The sequence below is a fragment of the Rhinolophus ferrumequinum genome, chromosome 12 (assembly GCF_004115265.2).
Source record: "Rhinolophus ferrumequinum isolate MPI-CBG mRhiFer1 chromosome 12, mRhiFer1_v1.p, whole genome shotgun sequence".
Classification (NCBI taxonomy): domain Eukaryota; kingdom Metazoa; phylum Chordata; class Mammalia; order Chiroptera; family Rhinolophidae; genus Rhinolophus; species Rhinolophus ferrumequinum.
In genome coordinates, this window is record NC_046295.1 from 56,228,947 (window position 1) to 56,256,809 (window position 27,863).

Consider the following 27,863-nt stretch of genomic DNA (forward strand, 5'->3'; position numbering starts at 1 on the left):
CCATAGTCGCCGAATGCCTTGTGACAGACGCATTCTTTTGTTGTCCATGGAAATGAAACAGTTTTTCAGGCCCTTCAGGCGCTCCTCCGCAAAGGTGGGAAAGGGAACTCAATCAGCATAAGGATGTCGGCACAGAGAAAGAGGGTGGGACGGTGGGGGACACCGCGCGCCCCGCCCCGAGCCTCCCGGGAGGCCGACGGCCGCAGCTCGGGGAGGTGGCGACTGCGCGGGGCCGCGCTCCCACCCTGCTCCGCGCCGACCGACCGGTAGCGCCTGGCGGCCCGCGAGGGGGCGGCGGCTCCCGGGCTTTGTGGCCGCAGCGCGCGCGGCGGGGCCTGGCCGGCCGGGGGCGCGCCGCCGCCGCCGCCGCCGCCGGGCGTTCCGGAGCCCGCGGCGCTCCTGGCGGCGGCCCAGCCTGCGAGAGGAGCCGAGGCCACCCGCGCTAGCGCCTCGCCGGCCCCTCCTCCGATCGCCGCGGCCGCCGCGCCGCGCCGCCCCTGCAGGTAGGAGGCTCCCAGCCGTGCGGGCCGCAGCGGGCAGAGGCAGGGGTGCAGGGCGCGGGCAGGGCGTGCGGGGACCGCGGGCCGGCATGGCGGGCTTCCGGGCCGAGCCGCCGCTACCCCTGCCCTGCAGGCCGGGCGGCCGCCTTGGCGCGCCGCGATGGGACTCGGTGAGTCGGGCCGGCCTGCGGCGTACAAAGCCCGGGGCGCGGACCTCGGGGAGATTTAACTGCGCACCCTGGATGGGGGTCTCTGGACCCCCGGCCCGGAGGAGCCACTTGGGAGAAAGCCATGTGAGCCGCAGTGCCTCAATCTTCCCATCCTGGGGTCCCCACTATAAGACGGGCGCTGTGCTCGCTTTTCCATACTTGTCCCCTTTAAAACCCCTTGTGACCAGTCCAAGGGGTCCCTCATGAATGAGAGGGGTCCCTCATTCGGAGGCCGAGGGCCCAGCATCACATCCGTGCCCGCCTGACCTTGGGAAAGCTTCTTTACTCCGAGCCTTGGTTCTGCTTTTGTAAATGGGGGTGCAGTGGGATGCGGGTGGAGTGTGTGGTGTAATACCTACTTCCAGGTGCTATTGTAGGAGAGAGAATGTACGTCAATGATAATAGCTAAATTTGAGCACTTTCTGTGTACCAGGCCCTGGGTACTAACAGTTGGCATGAGTTATCTAATTAAATCATCACACTGGAGCTATGATGTGGCTACTGTAAATTGCGTGCATAATCTTTATTTAGGAGTAGGAAACTGAAGAATTTAGTCTCCCTATTGTGATTCAGAAGGTTGAGTGTTTCTTAGGTGTGGTAACATTTAAGATTACAGATGTTCCTGCATTATCAGGAGAGTGGTTATAGCAGTGACATATTTGTCACACGTTAAAAACCAGAGGTAGGATAATAGCATGTCTGATAAGTTGGTTATGTTACCAAGGAAATTGTTGAATGTTAATTCAAAAACATAGTTCCTGAGTTAGGACAGAGGGCTGCTGTGGGAGTTTGGTGCCAGAGAGAGACACTGTGTAGATTAGGGGGAGAGGGAAGGATTCTGAAGCTCTGAAAGAGGATGTTGAGGAAGGGACCAGGGTCTACCACGCCAGCAGAATTCTGGATCAGGATTCCATCCTGCCCTTAGAGACCAGGCATCCTGCCAGGGGTGGGAGGTGTGTTGGGGGAGGGGGAATAGGCAGTAGGAGGGATGCTGGGTGAGAACACAGGTTGTCTCTTACTCCCAGGCCACTCCAAAAGTATTCAGATGGGTTGAGAGCCAAGTGATTGGGCCTCCTAAAATATCATCGTCCCTTCTCATGATTCCTGAAATTCTTTTAATGTGTTTGAGGAGACTGGGACACTCACCAGCACTAAAGGTAGATAAGATGCTTAAATTACAGAGACCTAACTGATGTAATGAGTGAGTGCGTTTTGAACATAGTTCACGTGGATAGAGAAACATTGGGCCTGAGGAGATTATTGGGGAGAACTGGAATGCTTTGGACCCTGAATGAAGGAAAAGAAAAGCAGGAAGGTCTAGGGACTGCACTAAGGGGAAAGAGAGTAGAAGGAGGAGCTGACTTCACAGCACCGTCTGCACAGTACCGAAGCAGACTGCTCAGTTCTCAGCTCCCAAGGAGGCACCCTTTCTTCTCCCAATTTGTGACCATTCTTACTTGAGTGCTGTGGAAGGTCAAGGTTGGACTCAGGCTCACTTTTCTCCTGAGTAAGCAGGAAAGGATTCTTGGAGAAGAGTTATTTTAAAACCAGGCTTGATGGAGGGGGTAATTAGGCACATGGTGATGGTGAAGGTAGGGAACAGCATGCATAGTAAGTGGAAAGGGCAGTTGCTTTGGAGAGATGGAAAGTCTGGGGTTTGAATCCTAGCTCTGCCACTTCTCAGCCATGTAATTTTTTGTGAGGATAAAACAATGTTTTTTTTTCAAATGCGTGGTGGGGAGTTCAACAAACACTAGTACGCTATTCTCTGTCCATGGTGACATTTGTTGAACAATTGTCTGCTGAGCACCAATCGTATGCTGAGTCATATGCTTTATGCCAAGGATACAGAGATGAGTCAGAAATTATGTATTCCCTTCGGAATTTCCCAGTCTAGTGGGGGAGATGGACACAGAGCAGATTACAAAAAACATGGGAAGTGCTGTGGTACAGTCATATGCAACTGGCAGTGATCTCATGGAGGAGAAACTAACTCATTCTGGATAGAAAACTCAGGGCCAATCTACCTCTAACAAGATGAATGTGAGACCTTATAATAGAGATGTTGAATGCTACACCACCCCTTAGATTCTATCTTTTTAACCTATATTTTGTCCTGCCCTGATATTCTCTCAAAAAGAAAATCTAGTTGCAGTTTGTGCATAGTTTGTCAGTTGCCTCAAATTCATTTTAGAAGGAAGCTGTTATAATAAACACAACAGCCTGAGTATTTGTTGAGGAAGGCTTTACAAAAATTACACAGGAGTTGGATCTTGAAGGATGAAAATGAGCCCTGGGACCTTGGGGTAAAGGATTCCAGCCAGAGGAAGCCCCATGTACAGAGGCAGGAGAATACAGAGGGTCAAGGGCATGAAGGTCGTTAGGTCTGGCTGGGTTGAAAAATATATGGAGAAGGTGGGGTGGAGGGAAGAGGGTACTGTAATCGGAGCCAGATCTGCAAAGGTCTTGACTGCCGTGTGGGGAGTTTGGACTTTGTCACGTAGGCAGTGGGGGAGATGTCAGAGATTTACACGCTGGACTGTGGCATGGTCCCTGTGTTTTAGGAAGATCCTCCGGTAGCTGTGTGGAAGAGGGGCTGGCAGTTGGAGAGATCATTGTGGGAGACTAGGGGTGGCCTGACCTTAGCCATGGCGGTGAGGACGGGAGAGAAGAGATTAGATAGCGAAGTAAAACGTATAGTGACCTTGACTGGTTACACGTGACTGAAGAGCACACTGTGGTTTCTGCTTTGAGAAGCTAAGTTGATGTGGTTGAAATCATCAGAAATCAGGAGCTTTGGAGGTAGGGGAGTAATTCATTTGCTTTTGGCTATGGAGAATTGGAGATTTTTGAGGTGCCCATAATGGACGCTAGGTAGAGGTGGCTAGTAGACAACTGGAAACGTGTGTATTGCTGAGGAGAGAGCATGAGGCTGACACCTCTACTGTCTTTGAACAAACCCTGAGAATCTACTCCGTGCTATAGATACAAACAAAATGTAGTACGTAGTTCTAAACCTCAGGAGCTCAGCCTCAGATAGGGGAGACTCTGGAGGACAGGTATAGGTTGCAGTAACGGGATTTTGAGTGCTGCAGTAAGAAGTAAACACTTGGATTCTGGGCCCAGAGATTTGAGAGCTGATGGCTGTCGCTCTGAAGTCGTGGGAATAGAAGAGAAAGTCTTCATAGGCGAGAAGCAGACTGAAGTGGGAACACCTACATGAGGGGACTTTCTGTGTTGTAAAAGCGCTTTCTGTGGAGAATAATACTGATTTCAAGGGAATTTCAGAGAAGCTGGGGTGGGCATGGGAAGGTTTTTTAGGATGGAGCTGCAGGGGAGGGAGAGGAAGGGGTCATAAGAACCGTCATCTGGCTTATAGAGGAAACTAAGGGTGTGAGGGAGGAAGATCTGGAGGTGGGCGCTCTTGCCTTAAACACAAGGCTGGTTCTACTCACAGTCACACTCAGACACAGATGGTAAAAATAAACACTTCCAAGTTACAAGATCGCCTGGAGTGGGTGGTGAAGGGGAAAAAGAGGCAATGCATTAGAGGAAGCAAATTCCGTGCTAGGTTTCAGACTGGAAAGCCCTCTGAAGGGAAGGAAGATGACGAAAGGGCATAGGTGACCATCCTGGGTAGACAGGTCTGAACATGCAAAAGCAGGTACGGGCAGGTGTGCACAGGAACAGTCATGTCTGATTACTCTTACCTCTGGATGAGATGAAATCCTGAAAGCATCAGAGTCGTATTGTATGGCTCTTAAAAATTTACCGTAGAATACAATAGTATTTGTAAGAAGAAGCCAGAAATTATTTTTGTTATGATTAGTTCTTTATAAAAGGGGAAATTTAAGATAGCAGAACATCTAGATATAATTAGTAAAAAATGCAAATGGCAAACAGTTAGTTTCAACATATATGCCACAAATATTTATCAAGTGCCTACTGTGTACCAGGCACTCTTTAAGGAGCTGAGGCTACAGCAGTGAACGAGATCTGATCACCTGCTTTAGACAGTTCACCTAGAACTACTTAAGCTACAGAGTTAAACCTAAGTATGGGCCTTCAATCATCTAAAGTGCTAAAGTCACTTTATTCTGTTGCAGCGTTCTCGTTCCATTGGCTAGTAGGTCCACTAGCCTTATAAATGATCAGAAAGACCATCTGTGCATATTTTGTTAAGAACTGTGGAAATAAGGTTGCAGAAAAACCACTGTAGCGGCTGTGCTAGCAGGCACTGCCAACTCTGGGTGGGACTTTAGAGAACACTCACTTTACCTTTATATTTAGAGATGAAAAATTGACAGGGAAGAAAGGGGACTTGCCTAATGTCACAAAATGAGTGTTGGAGATAAAAGCAGTGCCCTTGAGTTTTCAGATGGGATAATGGGGGGAGGTTTGAGGGTCCCTAGCCAAAGGGCAACCTGATAGTGAGAGGCTTCCAAAGAAGAGTTTCACTTTTAGGCCCTCTTCTGTTACTAGGGCCCCAGGAAGCCCCCTATTTTGCTCTGAGCCTCAGTTTTCCTCATCTATAAAGCAAGAGGATTGGCCTGAGGTCCCTTTTTAGTTTTAGCATATTAGGATATATGTTGCTCACCAAAAAGGTTGTTTGGGGGATGCTGAGTCAGGAGACAGAGTCAACAGATGAGGACAGGAAATAGCTTTTTATCTCTTTAGAGCAGGTTGATCACCCATAACCCTTTGCGAGGCTTCCCTTCAGGATATGGGTGCCACATTTTTTGCAGCTCACCCACTATTTTTGTATACATTCCTTTTTTCAGTCTTTCCCAAGTTGTGGTCCCACTCTGTTCTAATGCTACTTCTAATGCCAATCTATTCTAATAAGAATTCTTATGCTGGATCCCCCCAATCCTGGAGTCGTGTCCCTGGGCACCTCTCTGTCACTGTGCTTATCACACTGCCTGTCACCAGCCCATCCACAGTCCGCTGTGTTATGTCTTCATTGGTCTAGGATCTCCTCGATCTTAAGGAATACCCCTCTGGTGCCTGCACATTCGTGCTCGGTTAATCCTTGTGTATCCTCTTTGCCTCTCCTTTCACTTGATCTCCGACCCTAGTGTGGACACACACATGTCCTGGTCATTCTTGCTTTGAAACAGTCTCTGGTGTGCACCTCCTCCTTTGTATGAACATGGTCACTGCTCAGAGTCCAGGCCCATTCTTATCAATTATTGATCTCAATGATCCCCTTCAACTCTGTTCATATTCTATACATTCTTAAAGATCTAGCTCAAATGTCCCCTTGTTCATTAAGAATGCAAATAACTTCTCCCCTCCTCTGAATGCCCAAGGCATTTGTCCTCCGTTATGGTGTCTGTTTCAGCGTGCCTGTCCTTTTGGTTACCAGTTTATGCATGCCAACGCTCCTTCCAGGCTAGAGGGTTCTGTCTGTGTTTGTATCTCCCACGTGTTTTAGGACAGTACTGAGCCTCTTGCAGGAGTTACCGGTATTATGTATTTGTTGAATTGCGTGTCTATGAAATAAAAGAGCCAATAAGTATTTGAGTCTACAGATGGTCCCGACTTACGATGGTTTGATTTGTGATTTTTTTTTTTTTTACTTTACCCTGGTGCGAAAGCAATACGCATTCAGTAGAAACTACTTGGAATTTTGAATTTTGATCTTTTCCTGGGTTAGCGATAAGTGATATGCTACTCTCTTGTGATGCTGGACAGTGGGAGTAAGCTGCAGCCCTCTTCAGTCACACAATCACGAGGGTAAACCACTGATACTCCGCAGTATACTGTGTTACCGGCATTTTTTGGATATTGTATTTTGTGTTTTGACATCCAGTCATGTCTATAAAATACCTATTTGTGTCTCCTTCTGCTGAGAAGAAGAGAAAGGCAATTACTCTGGAGATGCAACTCAAGAGTAAATGCCCAACTGTAGGCTAATGTAAGTGTGTTGAGCACATTTAAGGTAGGCGAGGCTAAGCTCTGATGTTCAGTAGGTGAGGTGTATGTAATGCATTTTTGACTAATAACATTTTCAACTTAACAATGGGTTTATCGGAATGTAACCGCATCATCAAGGAGCATCTCTAGGTTGTGTATAGACTATTATTCTACTTTTTGAAACAGTGTAATATGGGTGGGAGGGGTGGAAAGAACAGAATTCATTGAATTGGTAGTCTGTGCTTCTTTACTCCCCATACAGAATAGCTGTGCAGAGGGAGCCCTATCTATGGCTCCGTGGGTGTTCCTTTTTGGCCTCACCATTTCCTGCATTCTTGTGCGGGGAGTGGGATCAAGGACCCTGCATTACAATCCTTCATTGGACTTAAAATATATTAGTCAGCTTGGGCTGTCATAATAAAATACCATGGACTAGGTATCTTAAACAGCAGTAGGGGATATGAATCCCATTTTACAGGTGAAGAATTGCAGGTTAATTGACTTGTCCAAAGTCACATTAGGTGAGTGCTGAAGTCAGGATTTGGTTTCTTGGTTCATTTCACTTCACTTTAAGAGCAGTAGTTCACTAATGTCCTGATATCTGTCCAAGGTCTCAGTGCCACAGATCTTTAGTCCTGGTTCCCATTCTGAGTGTTGACTTCAAAGAACTCCCTTTTCCAGGAAGGGAAGTAGAAGAGAAATTTGGCCAAGTTTCTGTAGTCTTTGCTCAAATTTTGGGACTTAGTTTGATCCTTGTGGGGACAGAGTCCCAGAGAGCAGTTTCTAGGCTCTCAACCTCACGTGGAACGGTGCTGGCTGGGGTAGTAGGTGACCATTAGCTGTGACTAGTTGGCCATCAGCTGTACCAGTTAGCCATTAGCCACCGTGATAACGCTAGGGGCTTGGTTGGTTGGCAGAGACAAGTGGACGGCAGGTTGTGGATCCTGTGGCTCCTGCTTCCTGTGTCTCCAACCCAGCCGCCAGCGAGGATATAGCAGTATGACTCCCCTATGCATGGCTCCGTGGGTGTGCCTTTTTGGCCTCACCATATCCTGCATTCTTGTGTGGGGAGCGGGACCAGATACCCGCGTGACACCCTGCATGACACATGGCGCAGCGAGCAGGGTACGGCGCAGGCCAGAATCCCCAAACGGGTAATGGAGCAGTTTATACATATGAAAGCTCAATTTCAGGAAACCTGTTAGGAGCGGCGCCGGGAGCAGGAAACATAATCTGCCTGGGAGAAACGTGACCCCTCTGTGAATTGGTGGTCCTCTCTAGCCTCCGGATGGCACACCACCCTATTGGCATTGCCTACTTTTTGCTGGTCTGCTGCTGCCGTGGGCTCCTAGAGTTGTGGTCGTCTTGCGCCAGGGCCACCACCCATTTGGATACCTGGTGCGGTGAGCAGGATTCCAGCCAGGTAGGAATGATGTCTGACTCTGGGCAGGAGGACAAGTGTCCCCCACACAGTGTGTGGTCCCCGGTAACCACTGTTCTCAGGTGTTGGACCCCCATGGAGAGGTGGGAAGATGTGGACGGTTCTCCAACCAGCATAGGCCAGAGAAAGCGAAGGTCATTGCGGCTCTGGGGGCTGGGGAGTGCTTGCTCAGGCAGCCCAAGTGTGGGACTTGTAGTCCCAGCAGGAAACGCTTGCTGAGTCCTCGGTGGAGGATGTGGGTGAGGTCAAGGTCGTCCCTCACCCCCAGGTTTGGGAGAACTTGGAACCCTCACCCTGCGGAGAGGACACACATTGTGAGGCTAATGCACAACCCTGGCAAATGACTGTGGACTATGGGGAATTGGCTCCATCCCTGATTTGATGGACCGCTTAACTGTTTGCTTGGTAACGTGCCACCGTGTGGTGGAACAGGCAGATGTTTGCTTCCTGTGTCTTGCCTGGCCGCCAGCAAAACTGCGGTGCAGGAAGACCCCTTGTTGGGGTGCAGGCGGATGTTTGCTTCCTGTATCTCGACTGGCCGCCATCGAGAATATGTAAGCACCTTGGCTGTGAACCACTATTGTTCCAGCATGGTGCCCTGAAAAACCCTGGCTTTGCCCAGGAAGTCTGGTTGTGCCCAGAAAGACTGGTGGTACCCTGAGAAACCCTGGCTGTGCCCAGAAAGTAGGTGGACATCGAGGGACACCCCCTGGGACATTACTTGAACTGGACTGAAACTTTTTCTCGTGAGCTGGGTTCCTGACACAGGGCCCCTCATAGAAGACACTTGCTGCGTAGATTGTGAGGCGAGACCCTGGGTGGGAGGTTTGGGGACAGAGTCCCAGAGGGCAGTTTCCAGGCTCTCGGCCTCATGTGGAAAGGTGCTTGCTCAGGTAGTAGATGGCCATCAGCTGAGGCTAGTTGGCCGTCAGCTGTAACCAGTGAGCCATTGGCCACTAATATAACTGCTGAGGCTAGGCTAAGGGGTTAGTTGGTTGGCAGAGAAGTGGGTGGTAGGTTGCGGGTAGTGTGGCTCCTGCTTCCTGTGTCTCCAACCCAGCCGCCAGTGAGAATATAGTGGTATGACTCTCCTATCTATGGCTCCGTGGGTGTTCCTTTTTGGTCTTACCATATCCTGCGTTCTTGTGCGGGGATTGGGACCAGAGACCCTGCATTACAATCCTTCATTGGACTTAAAATATATTAGTCAGCTTGGGCTGTCATAATAAAATACCACAGACTAGGCATCTTAAACAACAGAAATGTATTTCTCACAGTTCTGGAGGCTAGGAGCTTCAAGATCAAGGTGCTGGCAAGGTAGGTTTTATTCTGAGGCCTCTTCTCTTGATGTGTAGGTGGCTGCCATGTCTCTGTGTGTTCACATGACCTCTTTCTGAGCTCTAGAGGGTTATGGGGAGAACAAGCTCTCTGGTGTCTCTTCTTATAAGGGCACTAATTTCCTCCAGCCAGCCTTATGACTTCATTTAACTTTAATTCCTTAGAGGCCCAATATCCAAACACAGCCACCATGGGGATTAGGGCTTCAACATAAAAATTTGGGGGGAATACAAACATTTCGTTATAACAGATGGATTTTTGTATTAGGTGGATATTAAATGTACTTATTATAATCTTCTGGTGGTTTAGTCAATGTTAGTGTTTTGGGAATTGTGCTGATTGTTTCTTCTATGTTCTTTTATCATATGGGAATCAAGCTCTTTTATTTAGTCCTGTCCATGGGTCCTTGCCTAGGTCAAGGGGGGACTACCATTGCAGTTAGATTTTGCTATTTTATTTGACCATTTTTACTTTAATGCAGTTTATAGTGTGTTGATGTTTTATCATGCATGATACTCAGTGTGTGCAAAAGGGGCAGTTTTACGTCTATATCAGAATATAGTCATTCATCGAATGTTTGCTGGAGGCCCACTGTGTGAGGGTCACTGGGCTGCTTGTTGGACAACAACCAGGCAGGAGAATGGGTAGCACTCTGTCTAGCAGAACAACAGTCAAAAAAGGTAATCCATACTGAGCAGGGTTGGGGGGCAGGGAAGGCCAGTCTCTCTCCAATAAAAGCTGATCAGCGAGGAAGGCTTGTTATGTTGTCATCTACAACCAATTATGGACATTGCTGAGTAGTTTTAAGCTAGAATGTGCTTTCTAGCCTAGAACAAGCTTTACCTGGAGATCTCTTTGGAAAGTGCTTGTTTGCTTAGGACTGCCAGTCAGATGCTCAAGCAGAATGTCCGCGGTCCCCTGAGGAGTGGACCATTTTAAAGCTCTATATTATCTCTACAGTTACTTTTCAAACATACATTCTTATCAGATCAACAGCAGAAATTATTTCAGAACTCTGCTTGGAGGGAGAGAGGTACAGTTGGATGGGGGTGTGGATGGGGTCTATGGGCCCTAGGTTTGGGGCATACAGGGAGGAAGGGATAGGGTGGGGAGGGAAGGGGAAGAGCCACCACAATGGGGCCTGACCCAAGCTGGCACAGCTGCCCCAAGTGGTTCTACTCTCAGCCCTTTCTCTGCTGACAATTACCTTGCTGTGTAATTGGACATGTACTTTGAGCGGGGCACTAGAGACTGTCACTATCTCTGAAAGAAGAGAGCTAAGCAGAGCAGACAGTGGCAAGGGCATTGGAGTAAGACCTGAGTTGGAATCCAATTTCTGCCACTTATTATTTGTGTGGCCACAGGCAAGTCACTGAGCCTCACTCTTCTGATCTGGGAAATAGGAATAATAATTGATTAGGAAGATAAACAGCCTACTTCATGAGGCTGCTGAGACTCCATAGGGGTTGCTTGGGATACACTGTCTTATACCAGAATCCCTTTATAGCCCTGCAGAGTGCAACCACATGGCCCAGGGAGGCCTGCTGTTCTACAAAATTAAGCAAAGCAAATTGGTAACTGGATTTACTTAGCTAGCGATTAAATAACAGTTTAGTTAATAGGCTATTAATGGCCCCCAGGTGTTGGTAATTCTGTGTATTTGCTTTTGAGAGCAGTTGTATAATTTCATTTGGTACGTACTTGAATAAAGTTGGTGGGGGTTTTTTTTTGTTTTTTGTTTTTTTAACAGAAGGCATTGTATTGTGTGGTGCTACAAATCATGCTCTCAAGAGCTATTTTGGGGAGGATTAAATGATATAATGCATATTAAGCACTTAGTATAGTGCCTAACCTACATTATAAGGCTCAGTAAAAGTTACCTGCTATTATTATTGCTGTTATTAGAGACTCAACTGGCTACACTTCAGGGCAATATCCTTTGTGAATTTAGAATCCACACGAGTTCACCACCACCTGGTGGCAATTTATGGTACTGCACACATTGTGAGGAAGAATTATTAAATTGCTTGGAACTAATTCCATGTATTTTGAATTCCACCAAGTATAACAGGAACTTTGTTCAGAGTGTGACTTGTTTATCTGAGAGCTAGAATTTCATATATCATTAAACAATGAAGTGACATTTTTTACCTCCACAGTTGGCATAGATTTTTAAAAATGTTAACAGCAAGAGTAAATGAAGTGGGGTAACAGATATACTATTACAGTAGTAGGAATGTAAATTGGTACACCATTTCTGGCAGACAGATGGTGATGTAACAAAAGTCTTAAGTGTTTTCATCTTTTGTGGCAACGATTCTTCTTCTAACAATTTACCTTGAAGAAATAATCAAAAATAGAAAAATAAAGATTTATTTAGAAAGAAAAAATATACACGTATATTTTATATATACATAAAATATAAGTATATAATATAAATATCTATAAATATATATTATATATATTGTTATATATAATAGCATTACCTGTAATAGAACAAAACGGGGTAAAATCCCTTTTTCATTTGTGGATCAGATTCTAACTCCATATAGAAGTAATTTTTAAAAAGGGTGAGGGCATGAGGGAAGGTAGGTGTATTGACATCTGGGGCAGAGGAGTTGGGTTGTGGAATGGCATCAGAATCTACTCTGGGAGCTGTGTAGTTTAAGAATGTTCAGTATACCTATTGGTTTCATAATAAAAACCATAGGAAGTAAAGTTGGACGTAGACATCTTGGCATATGGAGATAATGCAGAAGAGATACAGGGGGTGGGTGTTAATAAATTTCAGTTTGGGGAACACTGATATATAGGAAATAGGAGCATTGATGAAGGCAAATAATTAATTTTGGACCTTTGGGTCTGGATTAGGTCATTGTAGGAACATTAGAGCTGTATGATTGAAGCACAGGCCTGGGAATTTAGGGGTGCAGGGACACCTCTCCAAAGATAAATTTCCCCTCATTTAGCTTTGCCCAAGACCTGAGGGCCAAATCACCAAAGTATCTTGAGTTTTGATACCAGATGTGCCCACAATGAATGTGAGACAGGGTATCTGGTATGTGGAGACCCTGATCCCAGTATTCAGTCGAACCTGACCTTCTGGGAGGCTGTGGTACATAGTGGGAGACGCTGGTCAGCCTCTGTTGCCCTCATGTAAGGCCTATACTCCTTGGCCTCAATTTCAAGGCTCTCTCTTCTGGCTTAAGTCCCCTCTAGCTTCAGGTCTAACTGATTGCAGCTGTTCACATCTACAGTAAACCCTCCCCAGGCATAGTATGTGAATAGCTGGCTTGTAATAGTGTGATTTTAAATGAGTGTACCATAAATTTAAAAGCCACAGCCCTTTACCCCCTAACTTTTCAAGCATGCACAAATATCAAAAGGATAATTTAATTAATTTTTGTGTGCCCATCGCCTTTGTTGATATTCAAATGTCCCATCTTTGGCCAATGGGATTCCTTTCAAGTTAGTTTCTAGTTCTTTTGGTACAGGTTGGTCAGTTTTAAATGGACTACGTCATCAGTATCTTAATGGTTGCCTGTTACTCTGAAAGACCAGAGGCTTGGAGAACATAAGAAGGACTGGGGCATGTTGGTCCTTTCCACCAAGGGAAACATGCAACACCTACATTATCGCTGCATTCACTGTTGCCATAATGTGTTTGAGAGATTAATTTTATTGGACACGTCCTGTGATTAAAGTATGTGAGAAAAGTATGGAGTCACAAAAAAGCATATAGGTTCAGTGGAATAAGACATTCACAAAGCACCTATTGTGTGAAAAATGCTAGCTCCGCACAGGGGAGGATGGCAAGATGACCTAAGGGAGTCATAGTTTGAAGTCACTCAAGGTGAGAGCCCAAAAGGTAGTTGTGAAATGATACTAAAAATACCAGACTATTTGAACTCACAGAAGCAGAGAGTAGAAGAGTGCTTACCAGGGACCGGAAGTGGAAGAAGTGGGGAGATGTTGGACAAAGGGTACAACGTTGAAGTTATGCAGAATGAATAAGTATAGAGATCTAATGTACAGGTGTGATGACTATAGTTAATGATTCTGTATTGAATATTGGAAATATGCTAAGAGAGTACATTTTAGGTGCTTTCATCACATGCAAAAAGGTAATTATGTGAGGAGACGATATGTTAAGTAGCCTGACTCCAGTATTTGTTCTGCTATGTATGTGTATATCAAATCAAATTTACGTTATGTGAAACATACATAATTTTTATTAAAAATATAAAAAGGTAGGTAATAGTAATATTGGAGTAAATGTAATGTCAGTTTGAATTTTTAAAATAATATATGATTGGTAATTCTTAGTTTAATATGTAAACAAAGACTTAAAGGAATATGCATAATAAGAATGGCTATTATCTGCTGTGTTAAGGGGGAAGAAAAGAATATCAGACTATTAGGACAGTCCAGGTTCTTGACTTCTCAAGTTGTCATCTTTGTGATGCTGGGCGATGCATTTCACTTCACTGGCCCTTAGTTCCTTCAACTGAAACAAGGGATAAAGAAAACGTGATATGTATGTATTATTCAGACACAAAAAGGAAGGAAATTCTGCCATTTGCGACATGGGTGCATTTTGAGGGCATTATGCTAAGTGAAATATGTCAGACAGAGAAAGATAAATACTATACAGTCTCACTTATAGGTGGAATCTAAAAAAATCCCAAACGCATAGATACAGAGAACAGGTTGGTGGTTGCCAGAGGCAGGAGTGTGGAGGGTGGGTAAAATGGGTGAAGGAGGTCAAAAAATACAAATTTCTAATCATAAAATAGATAAGTCCTGGGGATGTAATGTACAACATAGTGACTGTAGTTAATAATACTGTATTGTTTATTTAAAGTTGCTAAGAGAGTAGATCTTAAAAGTTCTCATCACAAGAAAAAAATTGTTGTGTGGTGTCATGGATGTTAACTAGACTTATTGTAGTGATTTCACATACACTATATGTATATCTTGAATCATTATGTTGTACACCTGAAACTGACATAATGTTATGTATCAATTTTAGCTCAATAAAAATTCATTAATGGATAAATAGAATGTGCTACATCCATAAAATGGAATATTCGGTAATAAAAAGGAATGAAATATTGATACATGCTGCAAGGTAGATATACCTTTAAAACATTATGTTAAGTCAAAGAAGCCAGTCACAAAAGACCTCATATTGTATGATTACATTTACATGAACTATCCAGAAAAAAAAAGAGGAGTATTGGGCTCAATCTGTAAGTGCCTAGGCCCTTTCACCTCTGAAATTATAGAAATTATTTACGTAGGACTGTACACTTTTAAAAGTGGCCCTTTGACCTTAAGGATCACAGATTCCAAGTGTTCATTTTAAAGATGAAGAAACCGAGGTTCTTTTAGGAGAGTGCACATATCCAAGGTCACAGACATAGTGATGGAGACGTCAGATGTTTTGGGGTGATTTCTTGATGATTCTAATATCTTGACAGTGTTTACATGATCTGTTATATTTGGTTATACAGTGGCTTCTCTGTCTTCAGCTGTGACAAAACTTGGAGAAAGCTGTTAAGTTTAAAAGCTGCCTAACATTCAGAATTTGGGGAACGATCAATTCCCTAACATGAAGCACCCATAAATGAACAACTTGGAGTTCCACATTGAAATTCCACAAAAGATGTTCAACTTTTCTTTTTTTGCTGTTACATACCAGATATTCACAGAACGGCCAAGACCTACAACAGAGGACCTACCTGAGCGTCTACTCTGCAGTAAAACCCCACTCCTAGTAAACTGTTGAATGTTTTCCTGAGAATATCATAAGTCAGCATTAACGGAAAACAACATACTACTGTATTCCAGACAAGGGAATCACGTCAAGGATTACGTTTAAGTCATTTGCTGACATTTTTATTGCTGGCGTTTGTAATTATTGTTTCAAATTTTGTTTTACAGAATAGCTAACGGCCCGAAGAAATAGAGTGGAAAATGCAAAACAACGAAATTATAAAACCTGCCAAATACTTCTCAGAATTGGAAAAGAGCATCCTGCTTGCTTTAGTAGAAAAGTACAAATATGTGCTGGAATGTAAGAAAAGCGATGCACGAACTATTGCACTCAAGCAACGTACCTGGCAGGCGCTTGCCCACGAATACAACTCTCAGCCAAGCGTGTCACTGCGGGATTTCAAACAGCTGAAGAAGTGCTGGGAGAACATCAAGGCTCGGACCAAAAAAATTATGGCGCATGAAAGGAGAGAGAAAGTGAAACGGAGTGTCAGCCCACTTCTGAGTACCCACGTCCTAGGGAAGGAGAAGATTGCCAGCATGCTGCCGGAGCAGCTCTACTTCCTGCAGAGCCCACCGGAAGAAGAGCCGGAGTACCACCCTGAGGCCGCAGCCCAAGGTATCCGTGCCACGCCCAGCTTGCATGTTCTCACTGGGTACCAGGTTGACAGATTAATTTTAAAATCCTTAATTTTAAGGGACTTTATAAAAAGAAATTTTCGTATCAGACTTGACTTTCCCAACTGAAAATCTCCTGATTACATAGAACATTCAAGACATACAGTACATACAAACAGAAGTTCATAGCCTTGTGCTGTCTCTCTTAGAGCTCTCTTATTTCTATCATTAACTAAGAATAAGGAGAGATAAGGACTATGTTCATAAGTTGTTATTAATGAAGTACCTTCATTGTTTATCTCAACCTATCCCCAATATACTAAAGTAGATTTGTTTGAAGATTTATTGCATTCACTCAATCTTTTTTAAAAAAAACATTTTCTTGAGGACCTATAATGTACAAAACACTGCATTAAATCATTCAAAAGGCCACGTTAAAAAAGTGAACTATTTCAAACTTAAGTACAGAGACTTAAGAGCAAACACCCATTTAGCATTCACCGAGATTAAAAACCAGCATTTCTACCCATTATGATATTGTGATCCACAGTTGTGGTTTGTGGCACTCCAGGGAACTTGAGAAATTCTGGAAGAAATTCAGTTTTGTTTTATATATTTTCATTGAAAAGAGAAAAATCCATCATCCAGAATTCTTAGGGAAAGAAAAGACAGTCATACAATTAAGAATGAAATGGTAGTGTGTCATAATTTTAAAAGGTTGGAATTAAGGAGCTACTGAAACATGTCCAGCAAGATGAGGGTGGGAATGCATATAGGTAAATTGCCAAGAAGATAAGCATGGCCATTTTATATAAAGATCCATTGTAGTTTGCAGAGGACACACCGTGAAGCAGAGGAATATTCCTGGGGAGACCAGAGGACTGCTCATAAGGTACTCCGAGGGTCCAACAAGCATTTGCCTAAGAAAATCTGATTTTTGGCTTGCAGGATGAGGCATTCACTTAGTAGTGGTCCCCGAGTAGATTGAGCTCTGAGGGACTGGTTAATTAAAAATCACAAGAAACTGCCTGAAACCAAGAATGTTAACCATATGGAGTGAAAAAGATAACCAAGTGAACTGAATACACATTTTGAGTAGCATATTTTTTTCCCCCTTTAGATCATTTCCCCCTGGCAGGTCATTCTGGGAACCTAAATTATGATTAAAAGTTTGCTTGCTGATCATTTGACCAAGGTTCAGTCCAGGGAGCCAGCTGGGCAACCATAGTGGTCAATATCATGAGCCTCATGCATTATTTTCCAGTGTAGGAAATCTGTACCTGAGTTTTGATTCATCGGTTCCCAAGCCAGGGTACCTCCCAGCAGACAGTGTTTACGTGGGCACTGCCAGCTCTCTCCCTTACCCTCCTTGCTGTTTCTGTGTCAGATGGGGCTCACTGCTGAATGACGGTGTCCTTGCTTTGGAGATGTTTATAGTTTTGGCCAGTTACTCTCCATCCGGCTGGCGTTGGAGCCAGTTAGTCTCTGTGAGACAGCGAAGGGACTGGTGCTGGGCGAGGGAGGCTGGTGAATCAACAGGGCTGCTTTTCAAATTGCTTATGTTCCCTGGGGGATGTGACTGAGGAGGATGCTGGAATGGACTGCTTTCAGGTCACTTTACAAATCTCTGAGCTGGTTTATTGTGTATTGATTTCATAGGGCAATTCTAAGGGGATAGTCTTATTTCCCCATTTTGAAATTCTAGGGTAGGATCTATAAAGTTCATTCCATAATTTTCTCTTTCTTTTTGGAGGAAATTATGTAATCCATGTATTCATAAACACAATTTATAAATTTCCAGCAAGAAGGGAATAAATATGGGTTCTCAGTGTCATTGTAGTGACATTTGCTAGAGACTCCCTTGTAAAAGAGATTTATTGTAAATTGGATGTTTGTACACGTATGACACACGAGACTTCTCTTGTTGCTGGTGATTGTTCAAATATAGGCAAATGCTGCCTGTTCCTGTTTCCAGGTCAGAGCTGGAGGGCGGTGGAAAACCATGGGGCTTTGTCAGTTGGGAAGTGTGTCCGAGTAATTTGTTAACACCAATAGATAAGGTACTGGGACTCTTTCTTTACATTAAAACAGCTTTAATGTTATGCAACTCATTTTGTATTTAACTTACTTTCAAGAAAGAAAAAGGAAAGCTGGAATTATCAATCATCCCTTCTGGGTCTTGGTGGGAAAAAGGTTGAAAATCTGGAGTAGGATTATGGCTCTCATTACATCGTGTGTATTAGGCACATGGGGTGCGTGTGTGTGTGTGTTTTACTTTAGTTAGTATCTGTAACACTGTGCCGTTCCATACAGTAGCCACAAGCCACGTGAAGCTAGTACGAAGCCTTGAAATGAGGGTAGACTGAATTGAGATCTAAGTACCACACACCGTTTCCTGGAGACTTAGTATTAAAAAAGAATGTAAAATATCTTACTGATACTTTTTATATTGATCACATGTTGAAATAATAATATTTTAGATATATTGGATTTAAAAATATATTACTGCAATTAATATCACTTCTTTTTAGTTCTTTAATGTGGCTAAACAAACATTTTAAATCACATACGTAGCTTGTATTATATTTCTATTGGACTGCACTGTTCTAACACCTTACAATATGCCTGTTACAGAATTAGGTGCTCAGAGATTTGCTGGAATTTAACCAGGATGGAACCTCGCAGTATTCCACTAGAGGCCTCCCTCCAACTATTTTTTTGCATGAGATGATTTCAACTTTGTCCTCTTGATCACTGTACCCAGGATATTGTTAGCTTTGTCAATGACTTTCTTGAAATGCACATCTGTATATTAAAATGTAAGTTTGACACTTAGGAATGTATTTGCAAAAAACTTGTATTTTCCCCTTAAATATATTAAAACATTTTATATCCTGCAGATTTATGATACGTGATAATTTTGACACTTACCTCCCATTTTAAGATAAGTGGGATTATCTTTGGGGAACAGGTTTGCAAAACAAACTAAGGGAACCAATAAAATTTGTTAGAAGTGGTCAGGAGGGTAGGATGACTAGACGTCAAATACATTTAAGCAAACGAAACTTGCAAGTAGTACTAAGATATCTTAAGAGAACTTATATTTAATTTCATATGCTATTATTTACTATAAAGCTATAGTTGAATAATGCAATCATGGGTACTCAAAGATATAATTAAATAACACAAACATTACTTATTGCATTCCACTATTATCACTATTTAATCCAACCCTATTCTTTTGGGATGAGAACTTGAGTACAGGAGACTGAGTTTTATTTCCAGTCTTGGTCTATGAAAATTCCCCTTTTTGTGTTACTTATATGTTTATTCCCTTTTTATCCCCATTCACCACTTTCGTTCTCTTCTACACCTTAATCATTCTAATGTTGTTGTGTATTCTTTCACATGTTCTTAAAAGCATGTGTTGCTGTTTTGTGTGCGTATATTTTAATTTACATGGATTGAAAATTGTGTCCTATACCATTCTTTTATGTGCCTTTGTTTTTTTGCACTTACAATAATGTTTTAAGATCTAGTCCCATTGCAGTGTGTAAATCTAATTTGTTTTAGTTGGTGCATGATGTTCCGTAGTACGCATCTACCGTGTCTTCCTTACCCATTCTCCCAGCTAGTCCTATTTCCTTTGTTCTGTTGAAGAGAGCTGGTGTTTGGCCTGGACTCAGTTTCCTTCCCATTCTTTTATTGCCATAGTAGGTTTTTCCTGCTGATAGTAAATTTACTCAAATTACCCAAATTAAAGAACAGCCCCTTGACTGTTCTTCCATCCCAGGGAAGTCCTTAGGCCTTCATATCCATTTTGCACAAGATTGAGTATTTTCTACTTTGGGTGGCTTTGTTTTACCTGGGAGAGAGATTACGTGGTATATGTTTGCAGCAGGTTGCCATTCCCAGGATGGTCTTTTTCTAATTAAGAGAAGATTCTACCCATCTGAACACTAGCTTCCATTCATTGGAGCAAATATTTAAGTGAAAGTTAATTAATTACTATATTGGGCTTCTCTAGTTGTAAGTCCCACCTTCTGCCAGTCTTCTTAAGACCCCTGGATATTTTTCTTTAAAATTTAAATGATAGCACCCATTTACACTAAAAATAATAGTGTTAAAGTACAGTAATTTCTCTGCTCCCAGACATGAACATACTGTCTTCATGTTTATAGCTCCAGAGAGAAATTTGGAGGTCAAAATTTGGAATATACACTTATATTTTTAATAATAGATGGTCGTGGAGTGGATATAACTTGGAGGCTGCATTTTAAGATACATAAGCGATCAGCTGAGCAAGTGAAGTAGTGAGAGGCTGCAGTAGTTGAGTTTGGAGTTTTGGAATGATGAAGACCCGGGATGGTATCCTGGTTCTTTCAACTGGCCAAATGACTTTGGCTATTGTGTTTGGTATTCTATAATAATACCTCCTTCAGAGGGTTGTTGTAAGGATTAAATGAGAATCCTTGTGAAGCACTAGCCTAGTACCTAGAAAATAGTAGCTGCTGTCGTCTTCATCATCATCATCATCATCATCATCATCATCAGGTCCCTAAAGCCTAGAATTGTTGAGATAAAAACGATCATTTAGAAATTGAGAGATGAGCAGCGCTGTGGGCATGAACTCAGGAGTATCACCTGGAATGATATCAAAGAGGAAAGAGGCGAACGATACCAAAAAAGATCTGTGTCCAGTCTTCAGAGAAGGCACTTTCAGATCTAAGACGAGAGAGGAAACGGATGAGGTAATCCTCTTTGCAGCGAATGCGCCCTCTCAGGGACCCTGTTCTTAGCCCTTCCCGTTCCTTTGTTCTATGCCTCAGCTATCCACACAGAGCATTGTTCTTTCTACACCGTTGTGCTGTGTTGGGAGGGATGTGACCCACTGCAACCAGTTCATCCCCCACACAGTTTTTACATGCCGAGCAGTGTACCAGGCCCTGTGCTGGGTCCTCCATGACAACGAATAAGAGGTAGTCTCTGCCTTCAAAGTATTCAGAGACCTGAAGGGGAGGTAGTTAAATTGCCTGTTTTAACAAGTGCTCTGCCAGAGGTAGGCCCACGAGGCAGTGGCAGCCTGAAGGGAGGACATATAATTGAGGCCAGAGCCAATGGAGTTGAGAAAGATTCCTAGGGAGACATTTTCATTATCTCTGGGTGCCATAGAAGTATTCTTTTTGAACTTCTGTTTCAAAAGTGAGATTTTTACCTTTTCTTGAACCTTAATTGAGGACTAGTTATGGTTTTCACCTAACCCCTTGGAGTGAAATAATCTAAACAGAAGCCATTTTCCTTTTATTAACAGAGTATCATGAGTTAGGTTTCTCCCACTAGCCATTAACCTTCCCAGCATCTCATCTTCTGGAATAATGGAGTGGATGTAACAATGTAATCAACTCTTGTGTATAAGTTGATATTTTTCTCCAAGGAGACGATTCTCATTATTGGAAGTGTAAAGCTTCACAAAAAAGCCTTAGAGTCACAGCTAGAAGACTCCATGGGTTAGTGGAGCTAGTGGTTTCCTTGTTGAAACTCCCTAATTGATACCAGTGTCATAGCCCTATAAAAATAGCAGTGCAAACATGGCACCATCGAAAGTGGCATCCTTTTGTATCCATATGCCCTCTTCCCCTTTTGTTCAAGGCTTCGTCCAGTAAATATTTACCAGGCATCCACTGTGTACAAAGCAAAGTAATTGGTCGCAAGGATAAAAGAAATGAATAAGGCATGGTCCCAAAAGAATACTGGTATGCGTTAAGTTCTGCAACAGAAGTGTACATATAGAGAAAGGAGAGAGCTGAGGTTTCACAGAGCAAGGGGCATCGATCCTGAAAAAATTAGGAATTGGTGGGGAGGTTGAAAAAGGGAGACTGGAATAAGAGTGTGTTTGAGTGGCACTAGGGTGGCAAATAGTGAGCCCAACATAAGGCTGAAGGAACAATGAGTAAGAATTATAGGGAAAAACATGGCCTTTAAGAATGTGAGTAGTTTTGGGAGGATTGAAGGGTGCACAGGTCCCTTTTGGAGAGTAAGGCAAGAAAGGTAAAGGAGGGTTGGATCCAGATTATGACGGTTACTTAGGGTGGATTAAAAACAGCCAAAGATAAGAACCTCAGGGGAATATTAAAAGGTAAGGGGTGGGTGGACCAAGAGTCTGAGTCCTGAAAGGAGACTTGAGAAGGAGCAGTCAGAAAGGAAGCTGTAGGAAGTTTAGGAGAGAGCAATGGTTTGGAAGCTAATAGAGGGGAAAACATTCAAGGAGGATTGTCAAGTGCTAGGAAGAGGGCACCTGAGAGGGACACTGAAAAGTGTCTTTGGAATCTGAATACTGACCCCTAGATGGCAGTGTTAGCAGTAACCACAGAGGCAGAAGATTGCAGAGGAATGGCAGGCTGAGGAAGGTAAGCCAGGGAGTGTGGACTCACATTTCAAGGAAGAATATTTATGTTCATAAGTAAACATTTATTTATTTATGTCCAGGGGAAGTGGTAAGACGTGTGACCAGGAAACAGCAATGGCGCCCTTATGCACGTGGAACCTAAGTGTTCATGGCCGAAGGAGAAAGGGAGAACTTAATCTGAAGACCCAGTGTCGGCCTCGTACTGTGGTGTTCTGCTTGTTTGGAGTTCTGCACGCTTTGGTTTAGAATTTACATTCACATCACAAGGTCTCCAGTTCTTGATAAGTGCAGTCTTTGACCACTGTTCCAATAGTTCGCAGTTCTAGAAATGACATGATGAAAACACTTTATCATTACTTCTTAAGGGACAATTGCTTTGGATTTATGGGTTTCTAAAAAGTCAGGTGTGGCAAGCGTACCTGTACACCTGCAGGCTAACGCAGGTGCTATTTCAGATACATCCTGTAATGGGGGACCCTGTCATTGAAATAGGATGATTTCCTCTCTGCCTGTAAAATCTTTGAACGTATGTTTTCTGCTACTGTTTTTCAGAATCATTTGCTGTTTCAAATAGAGAACTGTGCGATGATGAGAAAGAGTTCATACATTTTCCAGTATGTGAGGGGACCTCTCAACCTGAACCCTCGTGTTCAGCTGTCAGAATAACAGCCAATAAAAACTACAGGAGCAAAACCTCTCAGGAAGGTGCTTTAAAAAAGATGCATGAGGAAGAACACCATCAACAAATGTCCATCTTACAACTGCAGCTGATACAAATGAATGAGGTGCATGTGGCCAAAATCCAGCAGATAGAGCGAGAGTGTGAGATGGCAGAGGAGGAACACAGGATAAAAATGGAAGTTCTCAATAAAAAGAAGATGTATTGGGAAAGAAAACTACAAACTTTTACCAAGGAATGGCCTGTTTCCTCATTTAACCGGCCCTTTCCCAATTCGCCCTAAGACTGAGGGTGGCTCCCTTGTACAATTAATCTGTGTTGGCAAAGGAAGTCTGGAACATGAACTTGTGGTCAGTAACTTGTAACAGAGCTACAACTAGGAAAATTAGACTGGTAGTAGTCACTTATTTAAGAATACATTCAGGTAAACAGCTGCACCCTATGTACCCCTTACGTGGCAAAGAAGTTGTCACAGTCTTCTGAAAATTATCACTATGAGTGCTATAATTCTGAATGTAATGTCTCTTAATTAGAATTCATACAAGAACCATGTGTGAGTGTTGTTGTTGTATTTTTTTTTTTTAATGCAAGTGTGACTATAAAGGAGTGTGGGTGATTTTTTTTCCTTTTTTTTTTTTTTTTTTTAAAATAGACAGCAGAACTTTTCTATCCAAATGAATGCCCTCCTGTTGAAAGTGGCTGTTGGGGGGGGCCACATGTGTCTCCGGGGATGAAGCTGTCGCTCAGAACACTTGCTAGAGGTCTTTAGGAAACCTCCACGAGAGCTGCAGCACCTTGTTCGTTTTCTCGGAGGCATCCTTTGAGCGTGGATTTTCTGATTATAAGCAGCCCAACATTCGGAAAGCTATTTTCTAATGTGGCTCGTAAACTGCCTTTTAAGGTCTTTCCCCAAAGAGGAGTTCAAATAATGTCAGCAACAAAGGTAGCTTTATTAGAACTAAGGATGTAGCTACGGTGAGGGAGAAATGTTCATTTAGATTTCTACGTTCTGTCATGTTTGTTTTATTAAAAGAAAAGACTTGCAATTTTATAGTCACACTGTGTATGTTTTTTAAGGGTGCTGCCTTCCCCACTGTGCTCCAGTTTTGCCTTCCCTCCGTAGTTTGCTCCCTACTTTGTACTACTGAGTTAATGGTTGCCCTCGTTTTTAATCTTTACCCACTTACGGAAAGGCCCTTCCCTCACCATGTTCCTGGTGCTAACTGATCGTAAGGCTACGTAGTTTATGCAGTTAGCATTGGGCTTTTTAAGAATCCATTACCAACATATTTGGAAATATGGTTTTTTAAATGGATGTTTTGGTTAAGCTGGGATATAGCTTCTTCTGCAGCCTAGGGAGTTGGGCACAGCAGTAGCTGGCAGAAGCAAAGTGACACTTCCGTGCCAATGCAGGTCAGCAACTTCTGAGAATGAAATGTCAAGGCCACGTGGTGGGGCAGGAGCAGTACGTGTGGCAGGGGCTACATGTACAGGGCGTGGAGCACTAGGAGTCAGGGTCTACGTTCTGAGCTTGGTTCTGCCTCAAGTGTTCTGTGACCTTGGGTAACTCCTGTGGTCATTCCTCTCCATAAAACAAGGGAGTTGGCCTAGGCAATGTCCAGAATCTGCTACAACTCCTTGACTATAGGTGGTCTGCATAGTCTGGGGTACGTACCGCTGACATCATAATTGTCCGAGGGTCAACAGGGAGCAACTGTATACTGCATTGCCTAAGCTTCCCTCCTTCATGGGTCTGGAATTTGGGTTTTCAGGGACTTTCAGTTCAGTAAGGTACACATATACTTGTCATTTATGCACTGCGTAAAACTTAAATGGATATCAATTTACTTTATACATTGATCCTATTTTTAAGTACCTTAGAGGAACTGGCTATTTAAAGAAACCCTGTGAAGACTGGTCTTTGAAAGGAAGGATACTTTGGTAAGGATTTGTGTTCTTAACTTAGTTTTTACCTAATGGACCTTTTAGTGAAGAAGCATCTGGATAAAGTCCCAAGCTTCAGTGGTTAATGGGAGACAGAACTTGACTCTCCATGCCCCCTCGGGAACACAGGTGTGAACTGAGAAAAGTTTGCCTTTGCGTCACCTATTGATCCATCTGGAAATCTTGTCAATATGCAGATTCTGGAGCGAGGCCTGAGATTTTGCATTTTTTATAAGCTCCCAGGTTGTGCCAGTTTTGCTTCCCTGGTCACCACACTACTGTGTAGCAATGTTTTAGAGGACCCTGTGCTGTTTTTATTCTAAAAAAGAAATTGGGGAGTTAGGTACATTTTTGTGTACAGCAGTGTGCTGGATAGTATTCTCGAAGACTTCACCACTTAAGCACACAAACAACAACGTAGAACAACACAAAAACGGCTCATACACATAATGGAACTATAAAAGCATCAGACTATTTCCTAACTGAACAAATCAAGGATAATTAAGCCAGCAGCCTAAAGCACCTGGTTCTACTATTAGTGGCATTTAGGAGTTTTTAACAGTAGTTTTCAACCTTGGCTGTGCATTAGAAACAAGATTTTGTAAATAATTAATCCCACTGGGTCCTGTTGCCGGAGGATTCTGATTCGATTGACTTGGGTTGGGGCCTGGTCTGATACAGTTTTGGGCAGCTTTTTACCCTGAAAAGGTGTCAAGTTCACGAATGTGTTTCATTCGATCCTTAATCCTGTGAGATCATGAAGAAGTGCAGAAACGATGCTCGGAGAAGAACCACCAGGCCCATAGCTAACGAGTGGTAAAGCAGAACCTCAGCCCCAGGTCTCTTGACTCGAAAACAGATAGTCCCAACTGCCTGCTCCCCTCCCCCATCCGTCAAACTCTATTGTGGATGTGTTTTATCCTGAGAGTCAGAGCAGGTCTACAGGGTATTTGTAGTGTCTGCATTCATGAACAGGTGCATCCCAATCCATTTCTCTTTGAAGAGAGAAAGTTCCTTACCTGAGATGGAAATGCAATAACTGTTTCTTGGTAGGCGCACTAGATAATTGACAGATAAATATTAAGAGACAGTTCACCATCCCCCACCCTGCTAAATCATGGACAGCCCAGTAGAGGAGGTGAGGCTTGTACACTGTTGTCACGTACTTGATCAGAGCATATAGCAGTGCATTTGTAGCTTATAGCCAAGAGCTAAGAAACCTGAAGGAAGGCCTCCCAGAGGAGGTGGCATTTGAACTAAGTCTTTCGAGTTGGCATTTTGGCAGGTGGAGATTTGGAAAGGAGAGGAACTTCACTAGATTTAAGGAGCCACTGAAGATTCCAGATGCTGAGACATAATTGGGAGGTAGTGAGAACATAGGGGGTTTCCATATTGGGCAGCAATGTGATCAAAATTGTGCTCTCGGAGGAAGATTAGATGATGGTACTGAGGGAAGACTGAAGTCCGGGAGACAAGGTAGGAAGATTTGGCCCTGGTTGGGGTGAGATGATAGGGAGGACCTAGAGGAGGCTGTAGTAAAAGTGACTGATGAGAAGGGCATTGCAGACGTGGGATCAGTCAGGCTTGGCATTTGATTGCTTTTGTTGGTGGGGAGGGGTAACGTTTGAAAGCTGGGTGCCTAAAAGAATGATACTGCTACTTGAAATAAAGGAAGAAAGGATGGATTTCTGGCTCTGACCTGTCTTCGAAGAGGCCTAGACACAAACTAGCGCAATTGCTTCCCACTCAGTCTCAAACAGCAGCACCTCCTCTCATCTCTTTGGCTGTCACCTCTTTGCTCTGACTTCTGCCTCTTCAGCTGCCTGTGCTGCCTCTTCCACCTGTTCACCTGACACTTTAGCCCCTCCTCCTGGGGTCCTTGTCACCCCACTCATTGGTACTGCCTCTGCCATCAGTACTTCCATTGCAGCTGGTGGCATGTCGGTCTCCATCTCTGATAATGACTTCGCACTAGGAAGACAAAAAAAGATTATTTCTTTACCTTGAGCTCCAATTCTTTTCTAGACAGTTGGCATCTACAAATTTCAGTTTCTGTCTTTCTTTTTTTAATGTCCCATGTTGTATAAAGGAGCATTGGCCGAGAGGGGCTGTTAAACCCCATGTATGTCTATTGCAGCCCCGTTACAAAAATCAAACATGGAGTCCTACCCTATTATGCATCAAAAATTTAGGAAATGTTCTAGGAATTTTTCAGGCTGACTCTTAAAATGCATTGTCTTTTTTTTTCCTTTCTTTTTTTTTTTAAGAAGACAGAGAATGGAGGAAGACAGGTGGCATGGGGGAGAGTGCATTTGAGTTGTCAGCAGCCTCCAGAGTGTCAGGTCAATCACATCAGCACTTGGTCTGGACCAGGGGAAAGGAATGGTTCTACCCCCTGGGAATGTCAGAAGGACCTGATAATTACATTTGGCAAAGCCATGAAGAGTGGCTCTGTAATGTCATTGCTAAGAATTACCCTTTTAATAGCATTTCTGGATGTCTGAGCTTTTCAAATGGAATGACACGTCTTGTGTGCTGTGGCTTTTCCTTTCTGTCGGGCTGCTTGCTTCCCAGCTGGTCCCCCTGTTCTTCCTCACCTTCGCTTTGATATCATTTGTGTGTTTCCTTCTGTCTGCCTCCTTCCTGGTCCTGTTTCTCCAAGCCCTCCCTCTGTACCTACGACGACTCCACTCTCGCGTTTTAGAAGTGTAGTCGTGTGAGAATGGGTGTGAGGGAAATACTTGCCAAAGGACAGCATAGGCAACATCTGCTACCAACAAGGTGAAGTGTAGCCTTAGCCCGGCCAAACTATCGCTAAGTTGCTCCCGTGCTGCCTCCGCGACTTCTGTGTTGGTGGGACTCAGAAGTCATGGGAAGGGTCACCAGTGATCTGTGACCACAACACATTCTTGTCCTAATTGTGCAATACAGTGTGCCCTTCAACACAATTTACTAATCTCTGCCTCAGTTTCTTCATCTGTGAAAGTGATGTAATACTTATCTACCTCCCTTGAACGTTGTGAAGATTAGT

At 43.5% G+C, this 27,863-nt stretch overlaps 1 protein-coding gene across 3 annotated transcripts; it reads left to right on the top strand.

Moving 5' to 3' along the window:
- MSANTD3 (Myb/SANT DNA binding domain containing 3) lies at positions 1-27,863 on the top strand. 3 transcript variants are annotated; one of them, XM_033123338.1, is made up of 3 exons: positions 1-94; positions 15,354-15,804; positions 22,762-27,863. In XM_033123338.1, the coding sequence occupies exons 2-3, from the start codon at positions 15,387-15,389 to the stop codon at positions 23,169-23,171; spliced, it is 828 nt and encodes a 275-aa protein (XP_032979229.1). In that variant the 5' UTR covers positions 1-94; positions 15,354-15,386; the 3' UTR covers positions 23,172-27,863. The 3 variants fall into 3 exon arrangements, with proteins under 3 accessions (XP_032979229.1, XP_032979227.1, XP_032979228.1); XM_033123336.1 differs by lacking the exon at positions 1-94 and adding an exon at positions 253-503 and having other exon boundaries at positions 22,762-23,435; XM_033123337.1 differs by lacking the exon at positions 1-94 and adding an exon at positions 533-670 and having other exon boundaries at positions 22,762-23,934.

Bases quoted from the DNA above. Each gene is read 5' to 3' on its own strand.
- MSANTD3 (XM_033123338.1), top strand. From the start codon at position 15,387: ATGCAAAACAACGAAATTATAAAACCTGCCAAATACTTCTCAGAATTG. The intron at 15,805-22,761 runs GTATCCGTGCCA...ACTGTTTTTCAG, and splicing joins CCCTGAGGCCGCAGCCCAAG to AATCATTTGCTGTTTCAAAT.